This window comes from Aotus nancymaae, unplaced genomic scaffold (assembly GCF_030222135.1).
Source record: "Aotus nancymaae isolate 86718 unplaced genomic scaffold, 86718_ANA_hifiasm-v0.15.2.pri h1tg000077l, whole genome shotgun sequence".
NCBI classification, from domain to species: Eukaryota; Metazoa; Chordata; class Mammalia; order Primates; family Aotidae; genus Aotus; species Aotus nancymaae.
In genome coordinates, this window is record NW_026988492.1 from 15,423,412 (window position 1) to 15,447,799 (window position 24,388).

The window sequence follows — 24,388 nt, forward strand, 5'->3', positions numbered from 1 at the left end:
GGGCATTCCCAAAGTAAGAGGAGGAATGTGTCCACCCTAGGTACAATACTTGTTTATATATAGGATTAAAAAAAGGTCATGGGGAGATGTACTCTGCTACAATCCTTTGTGATAAAGGATTAATTTTCTAAATTACCGTATTTTGCAAGAATCTACATTATCTTTAAAGCAAAATTACGAATGCTTCTGTTCTAAAGCTCTCAGGATACTAAGACATTCCCAAGTCTAGGTCTGTTTAGTAAATGTTATCAATCTCTTCCCTTAACTGTAAACATCTAGAGGCTAGGAATATCTACCTTTCCAGAAAAATAGCCCAGAAACATTGACTGCCATTACATAAACATTGTAGAAAGTCCTAGCCTCATTTCCCAGCCCTCTGTCAAGATAGAGTCCCTTTGGTTCTAATGGCTCTGACAAAAGAAGGTTTCACTTCAACTGGGGGCTAAATTTCTACTGTATGTTTAGTTTGTTTTATTCTCTGTCTCCTTGAACATTTTAGGACAATGGTAAAATTAATTGCTTATATCTGCAATTTCTTAAAAAATGTGATTGCAATTAATTAGCAGCATGCAAGGCCTAAAATTGTTTTATCCAGCACAGCAGACAGACGAATATTTAATGAGTCAGACACAACAGATTTGACCTGACTAGAGGTTGTTTTTTTTTCTCCCCTATGTATTTTAAATGTAATGCTTTAACATAATAAAAAAAATTATTATGGCTCAGTGAGATCTACCCTAGAGTCTAAGCTGGTATGGGACTTAGTAAGATAACTCTCCAAAGCTTGTAATTCTCAATGAACTACAGAGTAAATCATCTTTCTACCCTAGAGGATTTTTGTGAAGTGTCAATATAATGATATATCCAAAGAAGTAAACATAGTGCCTTACACATAGTAAGTGCTCAAGAAATTTTAGTATTATTATTCCATAAATATCTTCAGAAACTCTCCAAAGTGCTTCTGTCTTTGCTAAGTAGATAAACAGTAATCCTTGTTTATGCATAGCATTCCCTCATAAATTAACCTGCTTCAATTTCATTAAAGGATAGACCTAGTCATTCACAGATGGAGGTAACAGAGCCCCCAGGTGAACGTCAGCTGCAGAGGCTTTCTCCAAAGCCCATGCTAAGCTGGGATCCAGCTGGGATTGAAATCTCCTATTTGGCTATTTTTAAAAGAAGGATGCATGGCTTTTAAACTATTAGAAGTCAGCATGGAATGGAAATGGCAGAAAATGAAATAATTCTCAGAGGCTTGTAAGTTGATGAGGAAGCAGATATTGTCTGAAGACAGTGATTACAGAATTCCTTCGAATAAGCCCGTCACAAAAGCTTTTCAGGAATGAGATACTAGATGGTTGCAGGCTGTATTACAAGCACAGCACTTCTCTGTGGCCCACCAAACAGAAGCAAATGAACATCTGCTCACTTGCTGACAGGATAGAACTAAAGCATACCTGCAATCCGAAAAGACTGGTGTAGCTGAAGAATCCCGAGAGAGTCATATGGTCTCCTAATTTTTGCATAGCCTTTAAGGTAAATTCACTGTTTTCATATCAGCAATAGTGTATTTTGGGAAATAAAATTAATATATTGCACATGCATCTGCTTTAGTTGAAGCCACTGGTACATTTAAAGCACTCAAGTGAATAACCTTGCTGCCTCAGCTACAGCAGAATCACCCTGGATATTAAATATTCTGGAGTTTTATGGTTTTTTTTAATTGATCTACTGCACATATTTAATCATCAGAACTCAAGATGTATCACTTGAGAATAGAAAGCTGAGCAAAACAAGGACGTTATTTTAAAGGTTTGACCTACAAGATACAGTAAGTTCCAGCTCTACTCAACACCCTAATGTCTTATGCTTCTCAGAGAGACCTTGACCGAAAGACAGGCAGGTCTAAGTAGGCACAAAGCTTGGCAAAAGTAGTTTAAGACTCCCATACCATCAGCTGTTTCAAAGCTGAAGAAGATGTGTAAGTAATAATGGAGTCAACTGGTAGATAAGATTCTCATCTCAGTTATTAAATCTCTACAAGAATGGAGAGAGATGGAACTTCAGCAAGTTCATCCTTCAGAGTCTACTCGATGTGACTCAATCTCCATAAAAGCAATCTTGGCCCGGTTTTGTTGCTTTTGTTGTCATTGTTGAGAAAAGACAAGCAGACACAGGAGATTAAGAAGTGTAAGAAATAAACTAAGAACTTCTCCAGCAGTTAACAACACTTGAGCATCCACAGAAAATTAAATACATTATTGGTACTCAGGGACAACTCATTCTGCGTATCACAACCCGTGAAAGTCACAGATGTCTTGAGGGCCCAGGGACACGTAGTAGCCCCACCCAACACTTGTCAATCATCTTCTCTTAACATGGTATACAGAACTTTCCCTTCATTGTACCTACCACATCCCAAGAGGTCCAAATTAATCTTTCTTAAGTAAATAAATGAATTGTTCATAGAAAGACTTAAGTGCCTGATGGCTTAAGATGCCTTCCCAACCACTGCACCCCCAACACTGATATTTGACTTCAATAGAGTACAGCCTCAATCTCTGGTTAGTGTTTCCAGTGAGAGTTTCTCTGAAGTCATGTCATGAAGGTGTCATTTAACTATCTGTTAAGAGATTTTTTGTAGACTTCTTTTGATCCCCATTAAGTTTATCAAAGCCTGAAAATTTGAAATTATAGTGATTTCTGACCAAGCAATTAAGAAACTATGTCATTTTTATAATTCAACCTTTACAGTGAAGATTCTGTTCATTTAGTCATTCTTTCCCTCTTAGCCACTCAAAAGAATCAAAGGTAAAATTCGATCCAGTTTAATCCCTCTATTTAAGCAAGTGCTAAATCCACCATATAACAAATGATTTTATTTATGTCAAATTTATAAAACCAATTATTATATCATTCTAATAACATAATAAAAGAAACCTACTTGGATTAAATTGGCTCACAGATCAGGATTAGAAAATAATTTTTTAAGGAATAAAATGCTTTAACATCTCATGTTTAACAGGAAAATTTTGTTTGATTGTCCCAAATGTTAAAATATGCAACACTTCTTCAAGAACTTGTAATAATCATTAGATTATTATTTCTACCATGTATAAGTTTTATTAGACTGCATAAATAACTTTGTCTCTTATAGGTTTGAATTGGCTTTAATTCTCTAAATTATTTTAGAAAATAAAGGCTGTGTTGAATTTATCTATGAAATGAATATGACAATTATTCTACTTCAACATTTGGAATTAGTATTTAAATTAAACATTCTCCTTCCTCATTACCCAGAATTCCCTTCTTTCAAAAGCATAATAAAAGTCTGGAAAGAAGAAGAAATGAAAAGAAAGAGGAAGTCAGAACAGTAAGAAAAGTAGAGAGGAAAATGGAGGGGGTTCAAAAAATTAAGATAAAATTAAAGGTTGTATTTTATTGATATATCAGTATATCTTAAAATATATCAACTTTAGTTTTAATACATAAAGTTTAAAACCTTATTGTAGAAGTGTCTTTTAGGTGGACTAGCCATCCCAGATTACCTGAGATGTCCACTTTCAGCATTTGAAAGTCAACCCCTCAGTCCCTGGCACACTGAGACAGTCGCCTAGCTCACCTGGTGTTGAAGATCTGTATCCTATATTTTCTTCAAAGCCATAGCTAGAGAATAGAACACACATACCTGAAATCTCTGTGAACTCTGGATTTTGATGACATTTCTCTCCCACTGATTTGGGAGTGCAGCTGTGTTTTGCCATAAATGCTGAATAGGACCTCCACATGCAGTTTGAAGTCCAACCATTAATTTGCCACTCTCTTGGCTGGAGAAGTAATAAAATGTAATCTGTGAAAGACAATTAGTACCCAAACAATTATGATAAAGAAGTCCCCAAATATGACAAGGTATTTAAAATGCTGTGTGTTTTCAAATACCTGGCAGTCACATTGATCATTTGTCGGAAGGAAAACTCTGCTTCTTAAACTTGAGGAAATAAAATCCACTCTGGAAACCAGTGAGAGAAAGTGAGCTGTCAGAAAGAAGAGAGAGAAAGTACTATATATATATATTCTCTCTCTATATATTTATATATATATATATACTCTCTCTATATACATTTATATATATATAAAGAATAAGTAAGACCTACTATTTGCTACCATAACAGGATGACTATGGGCAATAGTAATTTCATTACATATTCAAAAGTAACTAAAAGACTGTGGCTGGATTGTTTGTAACACAAAAGATCAATGCTTAAGGGCATGGGTACCCCATTCTCCATGATGTGATTATTATGCATTGCATGCCTGTATCAAAATATCTCATGTACCCCATAAATATACACACCTACTATGTACCTATAAAACTTAAAAAAAAAAAAAAAAAAGAAACAAGAGACAATGTGTTAGATTCAGAGTGATCACTGGCAAATTTAAGATGCCAAGTGATAATTCAGGTTCACATCCTTATTAGATTAACATTTTTAGGTTTAAACAACAAATAATTTAACCACATCATTTACTTTTGCAAACCATCTGACTGATATTTTTTCTTCTTTATGTTGCCCAGTGAAATAGCTAATTGTGATTATATTCCCTATAATATTGTTATGGGCTACAGTTCAAAATCAAATTTATCACATTTAACATAGAAAGTTACATCTCTGCAAAGATGTTATCTAGGGAAAACATGGTACTATTGGGATTGCCTACCAAAATAAACAATTCAATGAAGACTTTTGACAGAGCATTAGTACCATCATCTTGGACAAACACCACCATTTTAAGTTCCAGCTCCCTCCTAACCCCATGCATTTCAAGGAAATCACTTCTAACAAGCAGCCAGAAAGAGCAGACAGTAAAACGTAGATAAGACAGCTCAGGCATAGAGAAAGTGGAGAAAGTCTCTTGAGTAACCACCAAACTTCACACTCATACAATGGGGCCAAGTAAAACACTGGGCCCTAATACATACATTCCTTTCCCTTTAGGTGCACTAAGAGAGGGAAGCTAAAAGCAGCCTCCAGGCATATGCCTGCAGCTACAAGAAGATGTATGGAAACAGACACAAAACTCTCCCTCCCAGATAAGCAAGACAAAGAGACATAAAAACATTGAGAGTCTGTGATAAGCTCTCCCTCTCTGAACCCTTAAATACTCTTAGTCTGTGAGAGAGAGGGCTCTTGACCTAATTTGGCCAGAAGCCCCTCTCAGGTTTATTATTTAAAATAAACCTGTTTCTGACAGTTGGGTCGCTTTTCATGTTTCTTTCTGTCTTCTTCAACTCTTAGAACTTTAGAAGAGATAATTGCTCACTGTGCTTTTGTTCAGAAAAAGTTGGATCAGAGAGTCCCAGCTTTTCCTAGGATTATGGAAACAACTCTGAGCCCTGATGCTTTCCTAGGCACTGCAGTACAGATAATACCAGTGGACTCTCATGGTTTAGAAGCCTGTAAAATAAATGTTGAGCATTCCCTGGGCTCTCATCGATTTCCTGTGATGCTTTATGTGGGTTCTAGCATATAATCTGAGAACCATTGTTTTCTGCCACTCTATTTCATGTGCTTTTCTCTGTCCAAAGGAATGAGAAATATGATGATGATGACTATGATGACATAGCTACCTAAGTTATTCAGTGGTATTTTAAAGCCATATTGGAAATCAAATCTAATTGTGACATAATTAAAACAATCAATAGTAAAATTATGAAGCTTAAGGAAGAAACTGCTCTTCCCTACTCCTATTCCAAAACTGCATCCTAATTAAGCAGCAAATAGTGACATTAATGATTACTTATGAATATAGTCAGACACATAACTGAAATAACCGCAGTAACACAATTATTCTAAGAATATACTTCTTGGAATTATTATGTAAACAGTTTAGATGCAGAGCTGGTAGCATGGTGGTGCAAGTGGACTATCATTAGTTGGCTCTTGCAGCAAGTAAACAAATGTTAAGCAAGTGAATAATCAAATAAGCATAATGAGCCATATGCATATGTTGTTTTAGGTTTAAATAATATTATTAGCAATCCAAATGGTAATAGCATTCAATCAGCTCTAAATTGTTGTTTATAAATATTCAACTACTAAAAAGCATCCATGAGATACACAGCAAAATTATTTTCATTTATCAAGGAAGTCACTTAAATTATTCATATTTATTTTTAAAAGCTTGATATTAAAAATCAGATTTGACATATTAAGTTATTAAATAATAAAAGTAGCATTTTTCAGTGATATTTTTCAACTTACATAAGAATAAATTATTTAAATATTTAAACAGAGTGTATTATAAATAAAAACTTTGTCATTTGGTATGTGTTATGGCCCTGTAAATTATTCTGTATTTTATTAAATATTCAGTAAAGGTTAATCTTCAGGTTATAGTAAAAAGCAAAGTTTTAAATTCAGAAACAGCTTGATATCTTTTAACATCTGCTCTAGTCATAAACTTTTTTCTGTATGGGGAAAAAATGTGTTCAAAATGCACCCAATGGCAATATCTGTTTTCTATGTTTAATTTTAACTTAGTGACAATAGCAATTTTTTTGGTACATTCTTCATTTTACCTTGCTCCTTTAGTATGAGTATAGAGTTTCTTTAATTCACAGATGGAGATGTTCCCTAGAGAAAAATGTCACTTTATGGACTGTTCCCTGGCTTTCCAGAGAGCATTTATCATCACAGCTGTTTACGAGTTTAAGAAAAAAAAGCAAATTTTTGACAGCATAACTTTTCTCCACGTGACCATTCCCTCATTTAACACTCCCTTTTACTACAGCTCTAACCATCCAGAAGAGACTGCATGAAGCTCTTGGACAACAAAGTATATATTCAATATTCTCTCTATAAACTTCTCATACTTCTTTCAACAGCCTAATGATACACCAATCACATGCAAACACATAATCACCATTATCATCATATATCTCTATTAATCTCTCCACCATACTCATTTCAGCTTGTCTATATGATTCTTAAATTCCCGTGTTGTGCCTGCATTCATAAAAGTCAATGCATAACACGTCTTTAAAACACATGCATAACAATCTTGTGAAAAGGGTTAATTATCAAAATGATAAAATAACATAAATAGCATAATTTCATTTATAATCTTAAATGCTTGTATTAGAAGACTTTTAAAAATACTTTTTCTCAGTTACTGGGTAAGTATTGGAATGAAATCCCAAGTCTGATGACAAAAAAGGAGGTATATAAAATATGAAAGCAGCAAAAACCATGAATCAAGGTTAGAGAGCTAAATCCAATAACTTTGGCAGTGAATTCCATCAACCTTGATCTTCATGAAAGATAAAGTAGAATTTTTGGTCTCACTTTCCTCAACCATTGATGGGCAGTCTTGCACTTCATCCACTTCCCAAGTTCTGAGTGATTAATGGAGCTCAATGTGAGCTGGAGAAACATAAATCCTGTTGCATGTTACAGAGTAACCAATCGGCTTGAAGGAACCAAAAAAGGAGCATTTTAACAGTGAGATAATATCAGTTCTCAAGAACATTTTTTTAAAAAATCAGGCTGTAGGAAATGATCACCATAACAAGATCTAAGGCTTGAAGGAAATGTTAAAATGTCAAAACTTATGGAAATAGGAAAGTGCACTTATTTCTGACAAAAATATAGTTTCATTCAAATAATAGCAAATAATAGTCTTAGATACAAACCTCTTCAAGTTGATGATTTCTACGTATTTATTAAATTCTGTTTCATTTGAATCATAAGTTTTGATTCATACTTATTTATTAAGCTCACAAACTCAACAGAACCAGGTAATATTTGCTAAAATGATATCACTTAAAGAATATCCTCAAATAGTAATCCCTTATCATTACTAGCAAGGTGTACATGGATGCTGCCACGTCGACTTATGTCTGATTTCAGTGACAAAGGACTATGAGAGTCACTTTAGGAGATCATAAAATACGTAATAAACCACAGGAGTATTGTTAATGAAAATGCCAGAATAAAGACCTCTGACAATTTTTCCCCCACAAAATCCATTTTAAAACTGGCAAAAATGTCAGAATCAATTTGTCTGGAACTCTGGAAATTAGACAAAGTTTTGTAGTAATTTGGAGGGCTTTTATTCAATAAATAGCAAAATCTCAGTTTTAAAAAATGGTGAGTTTTATGGGCTTTAACTTGCACCAGTCTCATTGCCCACTCTCCAGCTCCACATTTAACTTTGAAAAATTGCAGCTTGCATTCCTGGTGCAGCCTGGCAAACACAAGAATGAGTAAAATGGAGCTAGAGCTTTTTCAAAGCCTCATTCTCAAATAATTGTCATTATTTGATCTGTTTTTTAGTTCCCTGAAAGACCACAATTCAAAGGCCATCTGAAATTCACCATAACAGCTTGCTCAGTATAAAAAGCTTTTTCTACATAAGGGGTTTGTTGAAAACAATTACTAGCAAGTGTTACAACTTCATAGTCACCTAAGGCAGTGTGTAACAGTTGGTGAAAATAATAGACTAATAGAATGAGACACTGATAAGGACTTTAACAAGTTCCAACATATTCCTGCAAATCTAGCCAGATATGTGCATGTATAGGGCTGTGCACATGCTCTGGAAAAAATGGAAAACACCCTAAGCCCTAACATCTGGCTGATATTGAGGCTCTATGAAAGCAGGAAATGGAAACTAAGGCGGAGTTATCAGCTATCTGGGTGAGTATGCAAGGTGCACCCTAACATACACACAGAGTCCCTCAGCAAAACATAGAGATTTATTGGTTCCAGGCTGCTATGATCTGAATGTTTGTGCCCCTGCACACGTACACATTCATATGTGGAAACATAATCCCCAATGTTATGATATTTGGAGATGAGACTTTGGGGAGGTGAATAGATTCTAAAGGTAGAGTCCTCACAGATCGATTTAACTCATTTATAAAAGAGGGCCTAAACAATTGCTTAGTCCCTTCCACTATGTGAGAACTTAGCAGGATAGTATTGTCCTATGAAAAAGGAAGTGGTCCCTCACCAGACACTGAATGTGCCAGTGCCCTGATCTTGAACTTCCTAGCCTACAGAACTATAAGAAATAAATTTCTATTGTTTATAATCTACCCAGCTTATGGTATTTTGTTCTAGCAGCCAAAATTGACTAAGACAGTGACATCTAAGAAATTCTCAGAGTCACTAACAACAAACAAAACAACTATAACTACAACAAACAGTAAAAGAAGCAAATGTGTGGGAATTTGGGGGACTGTGAGCATCTGATTTCCAGAGTACACACAGGGCATTCTTCAAGAAAGATAATATTTTAGGTAATAAAACAAATCTCAACATATTTAAGAGGATCCAAATCATACAAGTATGTTCTCCAGAAATAATAGAATGATTTAAATCAATAACAGAATAAAATCAGAAAAATTCACAAATATATAGACTTAAATAACAATCTTCCAAATAACCAATAGGCTAAAGAGGAAATCACAAGGGATGTTAGAAAACACTTTAAATAAATGAAAATGAAAATACAACAAAACAAAATGAATGGGATGCTGTTATTTCAGTGCTTAGTAAGAAAGGTATAGCTGTAAATGCCTAAATTTAAACAAGGAAATATCTAAACGTTAACAATAAGAAGCTAAACGAAGAGCAAACTAAACCCAAAGCAAGCAGAGGAGGAAAATAATAAGTGTTAGAGAAGAAATACATGAAATAGAAAATAGAAAAACAAAAAAAAATTAAGAAACAGAAGTTCTTGGAAAGATCACTAAAACTGACACACTTTTCACTAGAGGAACCAAGAAAAAATAAAATTAAAAACTGAGTTTACTAAAATGAAGAGTGAACAAGGGTCAGAACTTCCAACCTTACATAAATAAAAAGAATTATAAGAGAATACTATGAATAATTTTACGCTAACAAATTAGATAGCAATTTAGATGGACAAATTTCTAGAAAGACACAAACTACAAAGCCAATTCAAGAAGAAATAAAAAATCCAAATAGACAGTAACTAGTAAAGAGAATAAATCAGTAATCAAAAATCTTTCCACAAAGAAATGCTCCAGCACGAAAGGCTTACTAGTAAATTTTATGAAACATTTAAATGATCAGCATGAATACTTCACAAACTCTTATAAAAAAACAAAACAGAAGGAAAGCTACTTCCCAACTCATTCTATGAGGCCACTATTACCTTAACACCAAAACCAGACAAAGACTTCACAAGAAAAGCAAACAACAGACCAACATATCTGATGAATATACATCAAGCAACACATTTAAAAAAGTATTCACCATGGCCATGTGGAATTTATCCTAGGAATGCAAAATTGGTTCAACGTATAATAATCAACCAATACAAAAACCATATTGAACAAGAAAAAGAAACACACGACCATGTCAAGACGCAAGAAAAGGTATGACAAGATCTTAACACTCTTGAAACACTCAACATACTAATAATAGAAAGAATCATGCTCTGCTTGATAAATGGCATATATAAAAAACTTACCACTAATATCACACCTAATGGTAAAAGATTGAAAATATTTCCCCTAATAGGAACAAGACAAGGCTGTCTGCTGTCACCACTTCTAGTCAACATTGCACCAGAGTTTCTCTCAGACAACTGGGCAAGGAAATAAAATAAAAAGCATCCAGAATGAAAACAAAAAGTAAAATTATCTCTATTTGCAGATGACATGATCTTCTATAAAGAAGATCCTGATAAACCACCAAAAAAATAAATTAATTAAAAACTATTAGAGCCAATAAGTTGTTAAGTTTATGGAATATAAAATCAATAAACAAAAATCAGTTTCATTTCTATACACTGGTAAGGAACAATCTAAAATAAAATTAAGAAAAAAAACTCACTTAAAATTGCCTCAAAAACAATAGAAGACAGGAATAAATTTAACAAACAAAAAGCAAGATCTGCAAAATAAAAATTTTTTAAAAATACAATGTTGAAAGAAATCAAAGAACACCAAAATAAATGGAAAGACCTGATGCATGATGGACTAGAAGACTTAATATTGTTAAGATGACAATAGTTACCAAATTGATCTACCAATTCAGTACAATTCCTCTCAAAATTCCAACCACCATTTTTGCAGAAATTTGAAAATACTAAAATTCATATGGAAATGGAAGAAACACAGAATAGACAAAAAAAAAATCCTGAAATAAAATAAAAAAATTATAGGACTTACTCTTCCCTAAAAGAAGGTAGTGTGATACTGGCCTAAGTATAGGGAGAAAGATCAATGCAACCGAATTAAGAGTTCAGAAATAAACCAACACATCTACGAATTTTGACCAGATGTTAAGATAATTCAATGGGGAAAGTATAGACTTTTCAGTCTATGGTGCTCAGACAACTAGACAGGTACATGCAAAAGTGGATACTTCACACCATATTAAAAATTAACTGAACATGGATGAAAGACCTAAGTATAAGACATAAACTCTTAGAGGGAACTACAGGTGTAAATGTATGACCTTGGATTAGAAAACAGTTTCTTAGATACAACACCTAAAACAAGAGCAATCATATTAAGAAAATAAAGAAGTAAGTACATAGGTAAGTAGGTAGGTAGGAAGGAAGCAGGTAGGTAGGTAGGTAGATTAAATTTGACTTTATCAAAATTACACAGGCTAGGACAGTAGGGGCAGGTGGCATTAATGGAAGACAGATCCTTAATTTTTGGAGTGATCTAAAAGATAGCAAAGAAATTAGGGGTAACAATAAAAAAAAAACTAAACAGGGCCGGGCGCGGTGGCTCACGCCTGTAATCCCAGCACTTTGGGAGGCCAAGGTGGGTGGATCACGAGGTTAAGAGATCGAGACCATCCTGGTCAACATGGTGAAACCCCGTCTCTACTAAAAATACAAAAAAATTAGCTGGGCACAGTGGCGCGTGCCTGTAATCCCAGCTACTCAGGAGGCTGAGGCAGGAGAATTGCCTGAACCCAGGAGGCGGAGGTTGCGGTGAGCCGAGATTGCGCCATTGCACTCCAGCCTGGGTAACAAGAGCGAAACTCTGTCTCAAAAAAACAAACAAACAAACAAAAAAAACTAAACATATAAATGAAAAACTAGAGGAACTAGAACCATGTAAAAAAGAAAAAGCAAGCCCGGGAATTTCCCCCTAAATCATACCATCAATTAGTGTTTAAGTAGAATCCAGTCTCCAGATGACTTTTAGAATTGTTCCACTTTACCCAGTAAAAGACAGATTTTACTCACTGCAAACGTTCATTAGCAAGAACAGACAATCAAGAAAATATAAACCTTTCTTTCCCTAAAAACTTTGAAAGTTAGTGTACTCATTTTCTATTGCTTCCATAACAAATTACTACACACCTAGTGGCTTAAAACAACACAAATGTATTATCTCACAGCTTGTATAGGTCAGAAGTTGAGGCAAGGTGTGGCTTAGCTGGTTCTTTGCTTACATGCACTAAAGGCTGAAATGGAAGTGTGGGTTGCCTGTGCTCCTTTCTGAAGGTCCTAAGGATGAATATGCTTTCAAGCTCATTCAAGTGGTTGGCAGAATTCAAGTCCATGCAGCCTTAAGAATTCAATTCCACACAGCCCTAAGACTGAGATCCCTGCTTCTTTGGTGGCTGTTAACTAGTGACTGTTCTCCACTTTTACTTGCTCCTGTATTACTTTCTTGTGATCCCCTTTCTTTATTTCCAAAGCCAGCAATGCAGGTCAAGTCCTCAAACTTCAAATCTCTCTAATCTTCCCTTCTGCCTCAGCTCTCCTGCCTTCCACTTCTGCTTTTAAAGGCTCATGTGATTACACCTAGCCCACTTGAACAGTCTAAGATAATCTTACGATTTTGAGGTCAGTTGATTAGTAACCCATTTACAAAATGTCTTCAGAGCAGTGCCCAGATTAGTGTTTGATTGAATAACCAAAGGATAGGAAACTGGAGGGAGGGGGGAGCTTTTATAATCTGCCTGCCACAATTAAGCAGACAATAATTTGATTCTCTTTTTCCATTTGCAATATTCCAAGGTATTGATCAAAATCTGTAAAGCCTAAAGCAGTATGAGTCTCTGCAAGCTTCCTAATTCACTTGTAAGATGCTTAAAATGAAAGTGAGTGGTCATGATAGTTCCCAGAGTTCATATGCAGAGAAATGGCATCTACAGGTACGTTCCAACCAATTTCATTAGTAAAATATCATGATCACCCTCATTTGACAGAAACTCAGTCAACTGATTCCCTGATCATGGTTCAAAAGATGTATCTTTTGAAATTTGTAATATATTTATTTTAATATACTATTATGGAATTTTTATGTATTTCTGTAGAGCATAAATTTTTTTCAGTTGTGTATAAATTAATTTGAAGAATATATCCATCTATAAATTTAACAAGTAATCAAGCCATCTGCTGTAAAAACAAATCTGTTGCCAAACAAAAAGCAAATGATGGGTAGAAAAATATTTCCATTTTTCAATAGAGAAATTAGAAAATGTGTCATTTTTAGCTCTCATCAGTACTCTAAGATATTTGATAACTTGACTATTAATATTGTATAGCAAAATTTCATGGATATGATATCAGTTAATTCAAATAAGTAAGTTGTCAACTATGATTCCATTACCAACGTATAACTCTGAATTTGAAATAACGGGAAAAACAGAACAAATACATTATCCAATACACAAAAGATGTCAAGATTGTTGAGGGACTATGAAAATCTCATATATTTACCCATTTCAAATTCATGCACACTCACAAACACACACATATCAAGGACCTTGGTATCCCCTTAAAAATGAAAGAATCTTTGCAAGAAACTAAAGCTCTCTGGAAAATACTGCTTGAGGTAGAAGGAATCATTAAGTATCAAATATGCATGCCCTTGAAATTCCTTACACTGTTCCTCAACCATTGCCATAACATCCATCAATGTCTCTCATTTTTGCTGCCTGATTGGACAGTGGCAGAAATAGGATTGTCAACTGTAAAGGAGTTTGGGTACAGGAAGAAAAAGTAGTCAAGGAAATGGTTCAGATGAGCAAAATCAGTAACCTTTGGATGACATAATTCTTGACATTCGTAACATACACTTTCAGCCTATCTTCTTTATTTCCAGTCATTTCTAGTCATAGTAGATTCTATGTCATCGCCTGAGCACTGCAATTATTTCTACCTGGTCCTTATGTGGTTCTGTCCATTTGAAATATCATTTCTCTCATCTCTCCATTCACTGAAATACCACTCATCTTTCAAGCATTTTCTCAAATGCTCTTCCACTTTCTAGAGTCAGAATTTGTCTCTAGCCTCAGAGAAATTCATTCAAACCCCTATTTTGTGCCTTTTTCTTTCTCTCAATAAGTGATTGTTTTATTCCCAAGCATGTGTCTCAAAGAGATCACAAACCGCTGATATGTAGCCTGTAACTTAATGCAGGTTGAGTATCTCTTATCTAAAATGCTTGGGACCAGAAATGTATTGTATTTCAGATTTTTTCAGATTTTGGAATATTTGCACATACATCTTAAAGATGGGACACAAGTCTAAACATAAAATTCATTTATGTTTCATATATACCTTATGCACATAACTTGAAGGTAATTTTGTACAATGATTTTTAATTCTTTTGTGCATAAAACAAATTAGAAAATCATTAGAAAGCAAAGGTGTCAAGTGTGGAAATTTCCACTCGTGGCATCATATGAGCACTCAAAAAGTTTCCAATTTTGGAGCATTTTGGATTTCAGATTTTTGGACAAGAGATGATAAACCTGTAGTCTTTATTATCTTCACAACATTATCATGATGTCTTACACACTGGAATTAATAAAAGTTTTTGTATTGAAATTAACAATAATCATCAGCATATATAAATCTAACCACATAAATATACATATACAATAAATTTTTATTTTAATATTTTTACTTTTAAAATAACACAACTATCATATTAAAAATGAGGAAGAGGCCTGGCATGGTGGCTCATGCCTATAATCTCAGCACTTTGGGAGGCCAAGGTGGGTGGATCACTTGAGGTCAGAACTTTGGGAGGTCAGTCTGGCCAACATGCTGAAACCCCGACTCTAATAAAAATACAAGAATTAGCTGGTCATGGTGGTGCATGCCTGTAATACCAGCTACTCAGAAGGCTGAAGCAGGAAAATTGCTTGAATCAGGGAGGCAGAGTACAAAAAAAACTGTAGTGAGACGAAAATGTGCCACTGCACGGTGACAGAGTAAGACTCAGTCTAAAAAAAAAAATGGGATAAGTGAAAAAAGACACTGTAATTCCATTTTGTTAACATATCTTGTTTGTACTCTCAGTACAAATAAGTACTAAAAGTATTTTAAAGAAAGAGGACTAACAAAATTTCCTCAATTGAAAGTTCAGATACACTGATTCTGATACAGAATCAAAGTCTGCTTCACTTATGTTTGTTATAAATGTGAACATCGCCACTAAAATTAAGATTATAATTTATCTGTGTTCTTAGAGGAAGAATCATATTCTGTATTCATTTATGTGCAATATTGAATAGTGTCAGACATAAAAATGCTCAATTAATGTTTATTGTGAACAGACATGGGGGCAGCAAACTATAACCCCCAGGCAAATCTACCTGCCACCTCATTTTGCATATCCTGTGAATTAAGAGGTTTTTATATGTCTAAATAATGAAAACATTCAAAAAAATAAAGTTTTAAACATCTAAAAATGATATTAATTACACATTACCATGTTTATAAATAAAAGGTTAACATAACAGAGCCATGCTTAATCTTTATGTATCATGTATGACTGTTTTTATAGTGTAGATGGCAGAGATGAGTTTTGGGGACATGGACCAACCATATGGCCCAAAAAGCCAAAAATATTTACTATCAGCCCTTTCAATGAAAAGTGTGCAGACGCCTGGAATAGATGAGTTGTTTAATGGAAATTCCTCAGATAACAAACAATATAGATGCTCCCAAACCTCATCTGTAAAGCACACACACCTTATCTTTGTCACATCGTGAGCTTTTAAATGTGGACATGCAGATAAGCAAATGGCTGCTGGTTGCTTATTTTTAACTTTTAATATATTATCACAAGTACATGTTTACGGTTTATGCCTCTGTTCACCAGGGACAAAAGCTGAATTCTTGTTCACTTTTATATCTTCAGGTCCTGGAAGAGCATGTGGAGCAATGCAGATATTCAGTAAAGAGTTTTCAAAGTAAACATAAAAAGGAATAACTGCACATTAAATTTTCACTGATTTAAAAATAAATAGATATTCAGACTATAAGGGCTGCAGGAATGCAATCTAGAGAGTGATAATGTGGGATTTTTGTCTCCATGTTTGGCCTTTTACAGTTCCTTCTTAATAAAAGAACCAAATTCACCCTGTATGTAGCATAGCCTGCCTATTACTTAGGAATGAATTATGGTTCAGTTTCCCTTCAGAAAGGGCAACACAGAGCAGCTTAGGAGATGCTGGTGTTCACTCAGCTGGGAAACTCAGTGATGAACATAATGATTGCATTAGAAAAATAAGAAAAATCTCTAAGCTGGGACCACAAGATGACTCTGAGATAAAGCGAGGAGGCATATTTTTAAGGGATAGGAAACTTAGGTGATGGGATCACATCAAATTTAATTCTGTCAAGCTTTGGCATAGGGTCCAGCTGCAGCTGCAGGTGGAGTGCAAGGCTAAAACTCTGATAGAAGGGCTTCTCTCTCCTTGGCCTGAGGAACCGGGAAGGGAAGCCTGGAATAACCAGGTCTGACAGAAAGAAAGGAAATAAATTCTATAAAGTAGAGACCCAGAAAAAAATCAAAACAAAACAACAAAACAACAAACCAACAAACAAAAACAAAAATGAGTGCCCCATGTTCTATGTATAATTTCTGTCCAAGTCTCTTGCCAAAGTGGAAACCTGCATGTGTAGGGAGCACTTCTACCAGCTAAGCCTAGAGGAATTGTATTGATATTCGGACTGCTGCCCACAGCAAGCAAGAGTTTGTCATTTGAGGCTGGGCACAGCAGCTTACACCTGTAATCTCAGCACCTTCGGATGCTGAGGCAGGCTGATCACCTGAGCTCGGGAGTTTGAGACTAGCCTGCCAACATGGAGAGTCCATCTCTACTAAAAATACAAAAATTAGCCAGGAGTGGTAGCACAGGCCTCTAAATCCAAGCTACTCAGGAGACTGAGGCAGGAAAGTCACTTGAACCCAGGAGGCAGAGGCTGTAGTGAGCTGAGATCATGTCACTTTACTCCAGCTTGGGTGACAGAGCAAGATTTCCATCTCGAAAAAAGAAAAAAAAAAAGTTTGTCGTTTGAGTCTATGCTACTTAATCATCTTCTTAAACAAATTATCACTATGCTCTGAAAAGAATACATAATGCATTCCAGAGCTGCCATTCACACAACCAAGATAAAACTCAAAATTATATGACAAAGAACTGGGACAACATAATCATACACAGGAAAATGGAATCAGCAGCAGGTAAATCGGAGATGATGCACATAAGGATTTTAAAACTCCCATTATAATTACGCACAATGAAGTAAGGGAAAATATTCTTATAATGACTGAAAAGATAACGAATTTTAGCAGAGAAGTTTTCTAAAAAATAAGAGTCAATTAAGAATTATAGAATTGAAAAATGCAGTGAAGACAATCCCTGACTTAAAATGGTTCCACTTAGGATTTTTTTTTTGCTTTATGATGGTGCAAAAGCAATATATATTTAGAGGAACACAACCAGTCTGTTTTTGACTTTCAGTACAATATGCAATAAATGACATGAGGTATTCAATACTTACTATGAAATAGGCTTTGCATTATATGATTTTACCCAATGTATATGTTCTCAGCAAGTTTAAGGTAGGCTAGGCTAAGCTATGATGCTCAGTAGCTTATGTGTATTAAATGCATTTCCAATTTATGATGAATTTGTTGGGACATAACCCTAGGATAATTCAAGGACATCTGTGGTTGATTTCTTTTTTAATCACTAGATAGGCTTATCAGTAGAATGAAGATAACAAAAAAAAAAAATCACAGAACTTGAAGATAGATCAATTGAAATTATGCACTCTGATAAACAGACAGAAAACAAGATCAAAATATATGGTGAGACCTCATCTAACAGCATGTTAGACTTACAGTCTAACACATTGATTATTGAAATACAAAAGGGAAATGAAAGAGAGAGTGGGACAGAAGAAAGATCTGAATAAATAAGAGCAAAATACTTTTTAAAATTAGCAGACAGCGTACATTTCAGATTCAGGAAGCTTAGTTAACATGAGTATCACAAAATTTAAAATGTTCATGCCGAAATCCAACAATAAACACCAGATTTTGAAAGCATCAAAACAACAAAGATATATTATAGACAGAAAAAAATGAAATTGTGGATGTCACATTAGAAACTAGGTGAAGACAGCAAAACAATGTCTTTAAAGCACTAAAAGAAAAAAAAAGACCATGAAAAATTATATATCCAGTAGGAATACATTTCAAGAATGAAAACAAAATAAAAACATTTTCAGGAGAAAAAATGAACATAATTTATCACCAGCAAAACTGTACTACAAGAAATACTAAAGGGATTTCTTCAAGTGGAAGAGAAATGATACCACAGACAAAGTCAGACAGAAGAAATAAAGAGTACTGAAAACAATAAATATGAAAAAATGATATTTTCTTCTTAATTTATTTTTAATGCTCTCTAAAGCAAATATTATAATATTGATTTATAGGGTTTATAATATGTAGAGATTATAAACACAATATATGTGAACACTATAGAAGAAAATAAAAATATAAGATGCTGTTTAATAGTGTACATGTTTCATAATATTTGAATTTGAGATCTAACAATTGATCGGAATAACAAAAGCTCTAATATCCCCATTTAAAACTGATTTTAAATGCCCAAATTAGAAAATAATAATCTGTGGCATAATGGGAAATATTAACTTTTCAAATAAATTATTTTTTAATCTTTGATAGATTTAAAGTGAATTATACATTTAAAAATCCCTTTATTACCTTCAATATCAACGGAACTTCAGAATTATTTAAAACTTTCATATTCATATTCCCATCTTTAAAAGTAGTTTTTCTGTCCTTATGAAGATGTATTTGATTTTGTTGTAGTGATACTGCTTTATCTAAATGCAATGTTACATTCTTTTAAAAAATCAGTACATTTTAATCATTCCTTCCCGGAGCTTTACTAGATTTCAAATATTGACAACAGTGATGTTTTTAATGTTCCAACTGATTCTAAGACTTGCCACTCAAGGCACCGATTACATGATGAAAAATAATGAAAAATATAATTTTGGAGCACTGGCAAATTACTTCAAGAGTAAGTTAATAAAAAAATTGGCTAATAATTATGAAATAAGAATTTTTGAATAAAGACAGGATTCAAAGACCTTTTTTCTATAAATATTTTCCAACAGCTAATATCTACAACCAGAACACTTGCTTACTTAAAATTATTGCTAGAGAATGCTTTTACAAGTTAACATTTAATTATATTTGTAAGAGATGCATGACTATTACCAAAGTCACCAGCCTTCAATTAGTTATGCCAGGTAATATTTTATCTCTTTTTTCTATGCAGCTTGCGTTATTATTATCTCTGTTTTACAGATGAGGAAACTGAGACGACAAAACTAGCTGATTGGCAGGAGTAGGCTTCAAAGCCATCTAGTCTGACTCCAGAGATGTAAAGTCAACCCAGATGATACTGTTCTATGGTGTCTGCCTATACAACATCTCAGCTTTGATGTGAATTGCCCCCATTTTACCTCTTGACTAGGCAATCAAAAATATGTGTAAAAAATGAGGGACAATGTCAAAAAGATTAGAGAGAGAGAAGAAAGTTGGGAAGCACAGTGTCTTCTGAATTTATTTAATTCCACAGTAAGGAGGCAAGCAAGAAGAATTCAGTAAGAGCCACAGACAAAAGTCTAGAGTAAATACATTTGCACTGTGAAAAACCTTCTGAGTAAAAGAAAGAACAGAGAAGAGATCCTAAAGGAGAGACATATGGAATCAGCAATAAGCAATGGCCATTAGGTTGTGAGCAAGATTCAATATCACCATCTAATATAACTAAATCTGTAATGAAAGTTTCCTTTATTGTAGTTAGTGGTTGTTATTATTTGTGAGGCCGGTCCCTTTTCAGTAATAAAATGACTCCTAAATATTGTTAAGAATTCTAAACAAAAGTATTTTTTGACATCAAAGCCAAACAAAATAAGAAACTCTGTCTAACCAATATAGAAGTAACATTAGCAACACCAAAATTATTCAGAAATGGACTGAACATCTACTTTGAGTGCCAGGTTTTCTATAATAAGCTCTATCAACAATTTCTCATGTAGTTCTTAGAATAACCATCCTAAAAATTTAGCATCATTATTTCCTCTTCTTCAAGTTGTAAAAACTAAGACTCAAAAACTATTTTCTTAAGATTTTACAGCTAGGGAGGGACAGACCAGGGAGTCTAATCCACATGTGTAATATTTATGAAATCATTGCCAAACTAACATTCAATGCCTGAACATTTGCTTATTTCAAATTACCTCCAGACAATAACCATACTTTAACACTTAACTGAATTTATTTAAGAGAAGTATCACTTATAAAAATAACTAGCTTCTAGTTATGCCAGGAAATGTGTTACTTCTTTTCCTAGCATGTGTAAACCCATCAGACAAAGGCAGGCATGGAGTCCATTTTTGCTCCCTAATGCATCTTCAACACCCGGTACCCAATGTTGAATAAATGGAGTTCATTAGTTAATAAACAAAGAAATTTCTGGCTCCAGAGTTACCTCAAAGTCTAGAGAGCATTTCAGTAGAGCTTTCTAGTCAACTTGATTTAAACAAGTGGTACTAGACAGAGCTGAAACTAGTCCAGTCAAGATAAAATAAATTTGACTGTCTAATTAATCGAGGTATATTGTCCCATTTACATTTTATAATTTCCATAAAGAGTAAGAAAAACTGGAAAATCCTAATTATCTAAATAGACCTATTTAATCCCAGGAACCCAATTATGAGAACCCAATGTGATATTTTAAAATCATAAATATGTTGAAACTGGTTAAAGAATGCATAAAATTAGACATTTTAACTACTAATATGTATATATCAGAGAAGATTCCACTTCCCTAATTAAACATTTCGGGGGGAAAGGAAGAAAGGGAGACAGGAAGGAATGAAGAAGGAAGGAGGGAAGGAAAGTAGGAAGGGAGAGAGGGGAGAAAATAAATTTAAAGCATTTACCAGACTTATCACCATTGTGATCATAAAATGGAGGTGACAGACCAGTCATCCCATTTCTCTTTGTCCAGCTAGGTTGCAGACTCTGATTTTGATCCATACTACAGAGCCCATCCTCAAAATCACATCTTTCATAATTTGAGCCTAAGAAGAGAGAGAAGAGAGAGTGGTTTTCACAACTGTGCTTGGCTTTTTAAAAAAATAAGACAATAGTAGAAAAATAAAGTTTAGCAAAAAATGACAAACATAAGTTAACAAACAAATTATTCCTTACAAATCTAAGTCTACTTTACTAATGCAAAGCTTTTTATGCATCCAATATTCTAATAAGTTACCACAACAAAAAACAGTGTGTTCAAATAGAAAGAATGCCACATGACACAGGGTCAGAAGACTGAGAACCTAATCTGATTTTGACTCTCACTAACTGAGTGTCTTAGCTTAACTACTCAACCATAGCAAGCCTTTTCTTTACTTGCAAAATCAGAGCAATAACATCCTGTTCTGTGTCTCTCAAGCAATTGCTATGAAGATCTATGACACAATACATATAAAAATACAGTTGGGGCCGGGTACAGTGGCTCATGTCAGTATTCCCAGCACTTTGGGAGGCCAAGGTAGACGGATCACAAGGTCAGGAATTCGAGATCAGCCTGACCAACATGATGAAACCCTGTCTCTACTAAAAATACAAAAATTAGCTGGGCATACTGATGCACGCCTGTAATCCCAGCTACTTAGGAGTCTGAGGCAGGAGTGAGCAGAGATTGCGCCATTCCACACCAGCCTGGGCAACAGAGCAACACTCTGTCTCAAAAAGAAAAAAAAATCAGTTGGCCCTCCATGTCTACGGGTTCCTTATCTGTGGATTCAATGAATGGCAGGTCAAAAATATTTGGGAAAAATAACTGCATCTGTACTAAACACATACAGATTTTTTCTTGCTATTTCTTAATACAGTATACCAACTATTTACATAGTTTAATATTTGTATTGTCTGAGGTATTATAAATTGTCTAGAGGTGATTTTGAGTATACAGGAAAATATGCATAGGTTATACGCAAATACATTATTTTATATCACAGACTTGCTATCCATGGATAGCAAGGAACCATTCTACTTTACAATCCTTAGGTACCATAACATATAAGGAATTATTATTAAGGTTACATCTTAAAACTCAACTTGAATCTTTATGCCATGAAGGCATATCAGAATGTCAGGTTTGGGCAGATCAAATCACAGAGGCTCCTCTGATGGAAACTCAACCATCAGTGGCTGAGACATACTCCTGAAATTAAGTACAGCACCCCATGGTTGAATCTCAGTGTTTGTGGAAAGTTCAGTGTTTTCAATCACAACAAAGACATTTCTGACTCTTTCTCTGGGTGATCCAAGAGGCTAGGGAGAAACAGAAGAATTCGAGCACATGGTTGTTCACAATATCTACCCATGTAGGGCTTTATTCTATTATCCAATGTCTATGAATGTCACATTTTAAAAATAGATTATCTCAACCACAAATGGTCCCTCCCCAGGTTGTAGTCCTCAGCAACTGTAAAGATGGTCCTTTTGAGGTAGGAGAATGGTAGGACTTGTCTTTTGGTCACAACCCTGCTGACCAAAATAGGAACTGGTCCAGTCAGGATGCAGTGAAGAAGCTGGCAGAAACCAACAGATGGCTACAAAGGCAATCCCTAGATGCTCTCATTGCTTATTAGCGTAAGACACTCCCACCAGTGCCATGACAGTTTGCAAATACCATGGCAATGACGCAAAAGTTACCACTCCCTTTCTAGAGATTTCTAAATGGGCTGCCCCTCAATTTGCATTAACCTGCTCCTTACTTTGCATGTAAGTAACAATGGGTATAACTACAGTTGCCAACACCCCAAAAGCATGGCTCCAGGTGCACTACCTATGAGTCAGCCCTGCTCCGCATGAAGCAGCTACAATTCAATAAAATAAAAGACTCATGTTTAACACCACCAGCTCACCTTTGAATTTATTTTCATTTTTTATTTTTTTGAGATACAGTCTCATTCTGTCACCACTCAGGCTTGAGCGCAGTGGTGTGATCTCAGCTGGCTGCAACCTCCATTGCCCGGGTTCAAGTGATTCTCCTGTCTCAGCCTCAAGAGTAGCTAGAATTACAGGTGCATGCTGCCATGCGCAGCATATATATATATTTTTTCTAGTAGAGAGAGTTTTGCCATGTTGGCCAGGCTGGTCTTGAACTCCTGACCTCAAGTCATCCACCTGCCTCAGCCTCCCAAAGTGCTGGGACTACAGGCATAAGCCACTGCACCCAGCCTGAATTTTTTTTAATTTCCACAATTCATGTTTAATACTTTTGTTGTAGTCAAAATACGTTATATAATGCTTTGTTCTCCTTTCCCCCTTTTTTTACCCTTTAATGCAGAATAACATATTCCATACTGGCAAAAAACAAAGCAAAAGATATTCCCCTAATTTCTTTAACTCTAATTCTCTTTTCAGCTTGACTCAGAGTTGCCTAACAAATCTTAGAACTGTTCAGTTATAAGATTATGACAGTGAACTTGGAGAGAGTAGAAAGAACAAACTTTAAAAAACAGTGGAGATTTTATACTCTCTGGTCCATCACCACTGTGGCTTTGGGATTTCAACAGTCTTTTTTTAAATTACTTAAACAAAACTCTATTGCAGTAGAAAGTAGCTTTGAATTGCACTGAACTTGAAATCATGGTCAAGGCACAGAAGAAGGCCTTGACCATGATTTTAATCATTGTTAAACAATTGACTATATATCCAAAGCGTTGCAACCATGACTATGAAACTTCTTTTAGCAAATTCTTTCCTAGGAGAATTCAAGAAACCTCCCAGGCTAAGCCCTAATTTCAGGGCTCACCTGCACGCCTGCATCACTCTGACAAGTTTCTTCATTTCCTGACTAGTTGCACAAGCTGTAGCTGAAGCAAACATGCTGCTTAATAGTTAAGTTGCCAGTACTTAGCAACCTAGTCAAAAGAATGTAATTTTCATTTCATGCTATCACAAAACAATTACCTCAATAAATTGCAGCAATGAGAAATCTTATTATTATTACAG

General features: G+C 34.8%; 1 protein-coding gene across 1 annotated transcript in view; it reads right to left on the reverse strand.

The window, feature by feature from the left end:
- MALRD1 (MAM and LDL receptor class A domain containing 1) overlaps positions 1–24,388 on the reverse strand; it is a 609,315-nt gene that overhangs the window by 556,409 nt on the left and 28,518 nt on the right. Inside the window, exons 2-4 of the mRNA XM_064368444.1 lie at positions 21,301–21,441; positions 3,940–4,034; positions 3,689–3,850 (exon numbers count right to left, since the gene is read on the reverse strand). Of these exons, the coding sequence (XP_064224514.1) occupies positions 3,689–3,850; positions 3,940–4,034; positions 21,301–21,441 (398 nt within the window). The remainder of the gene's footprint in view (positions 1–3,688; positions 3,851–3,939; positions 4,035–21,300; positions 21,442–24,388) is intronic.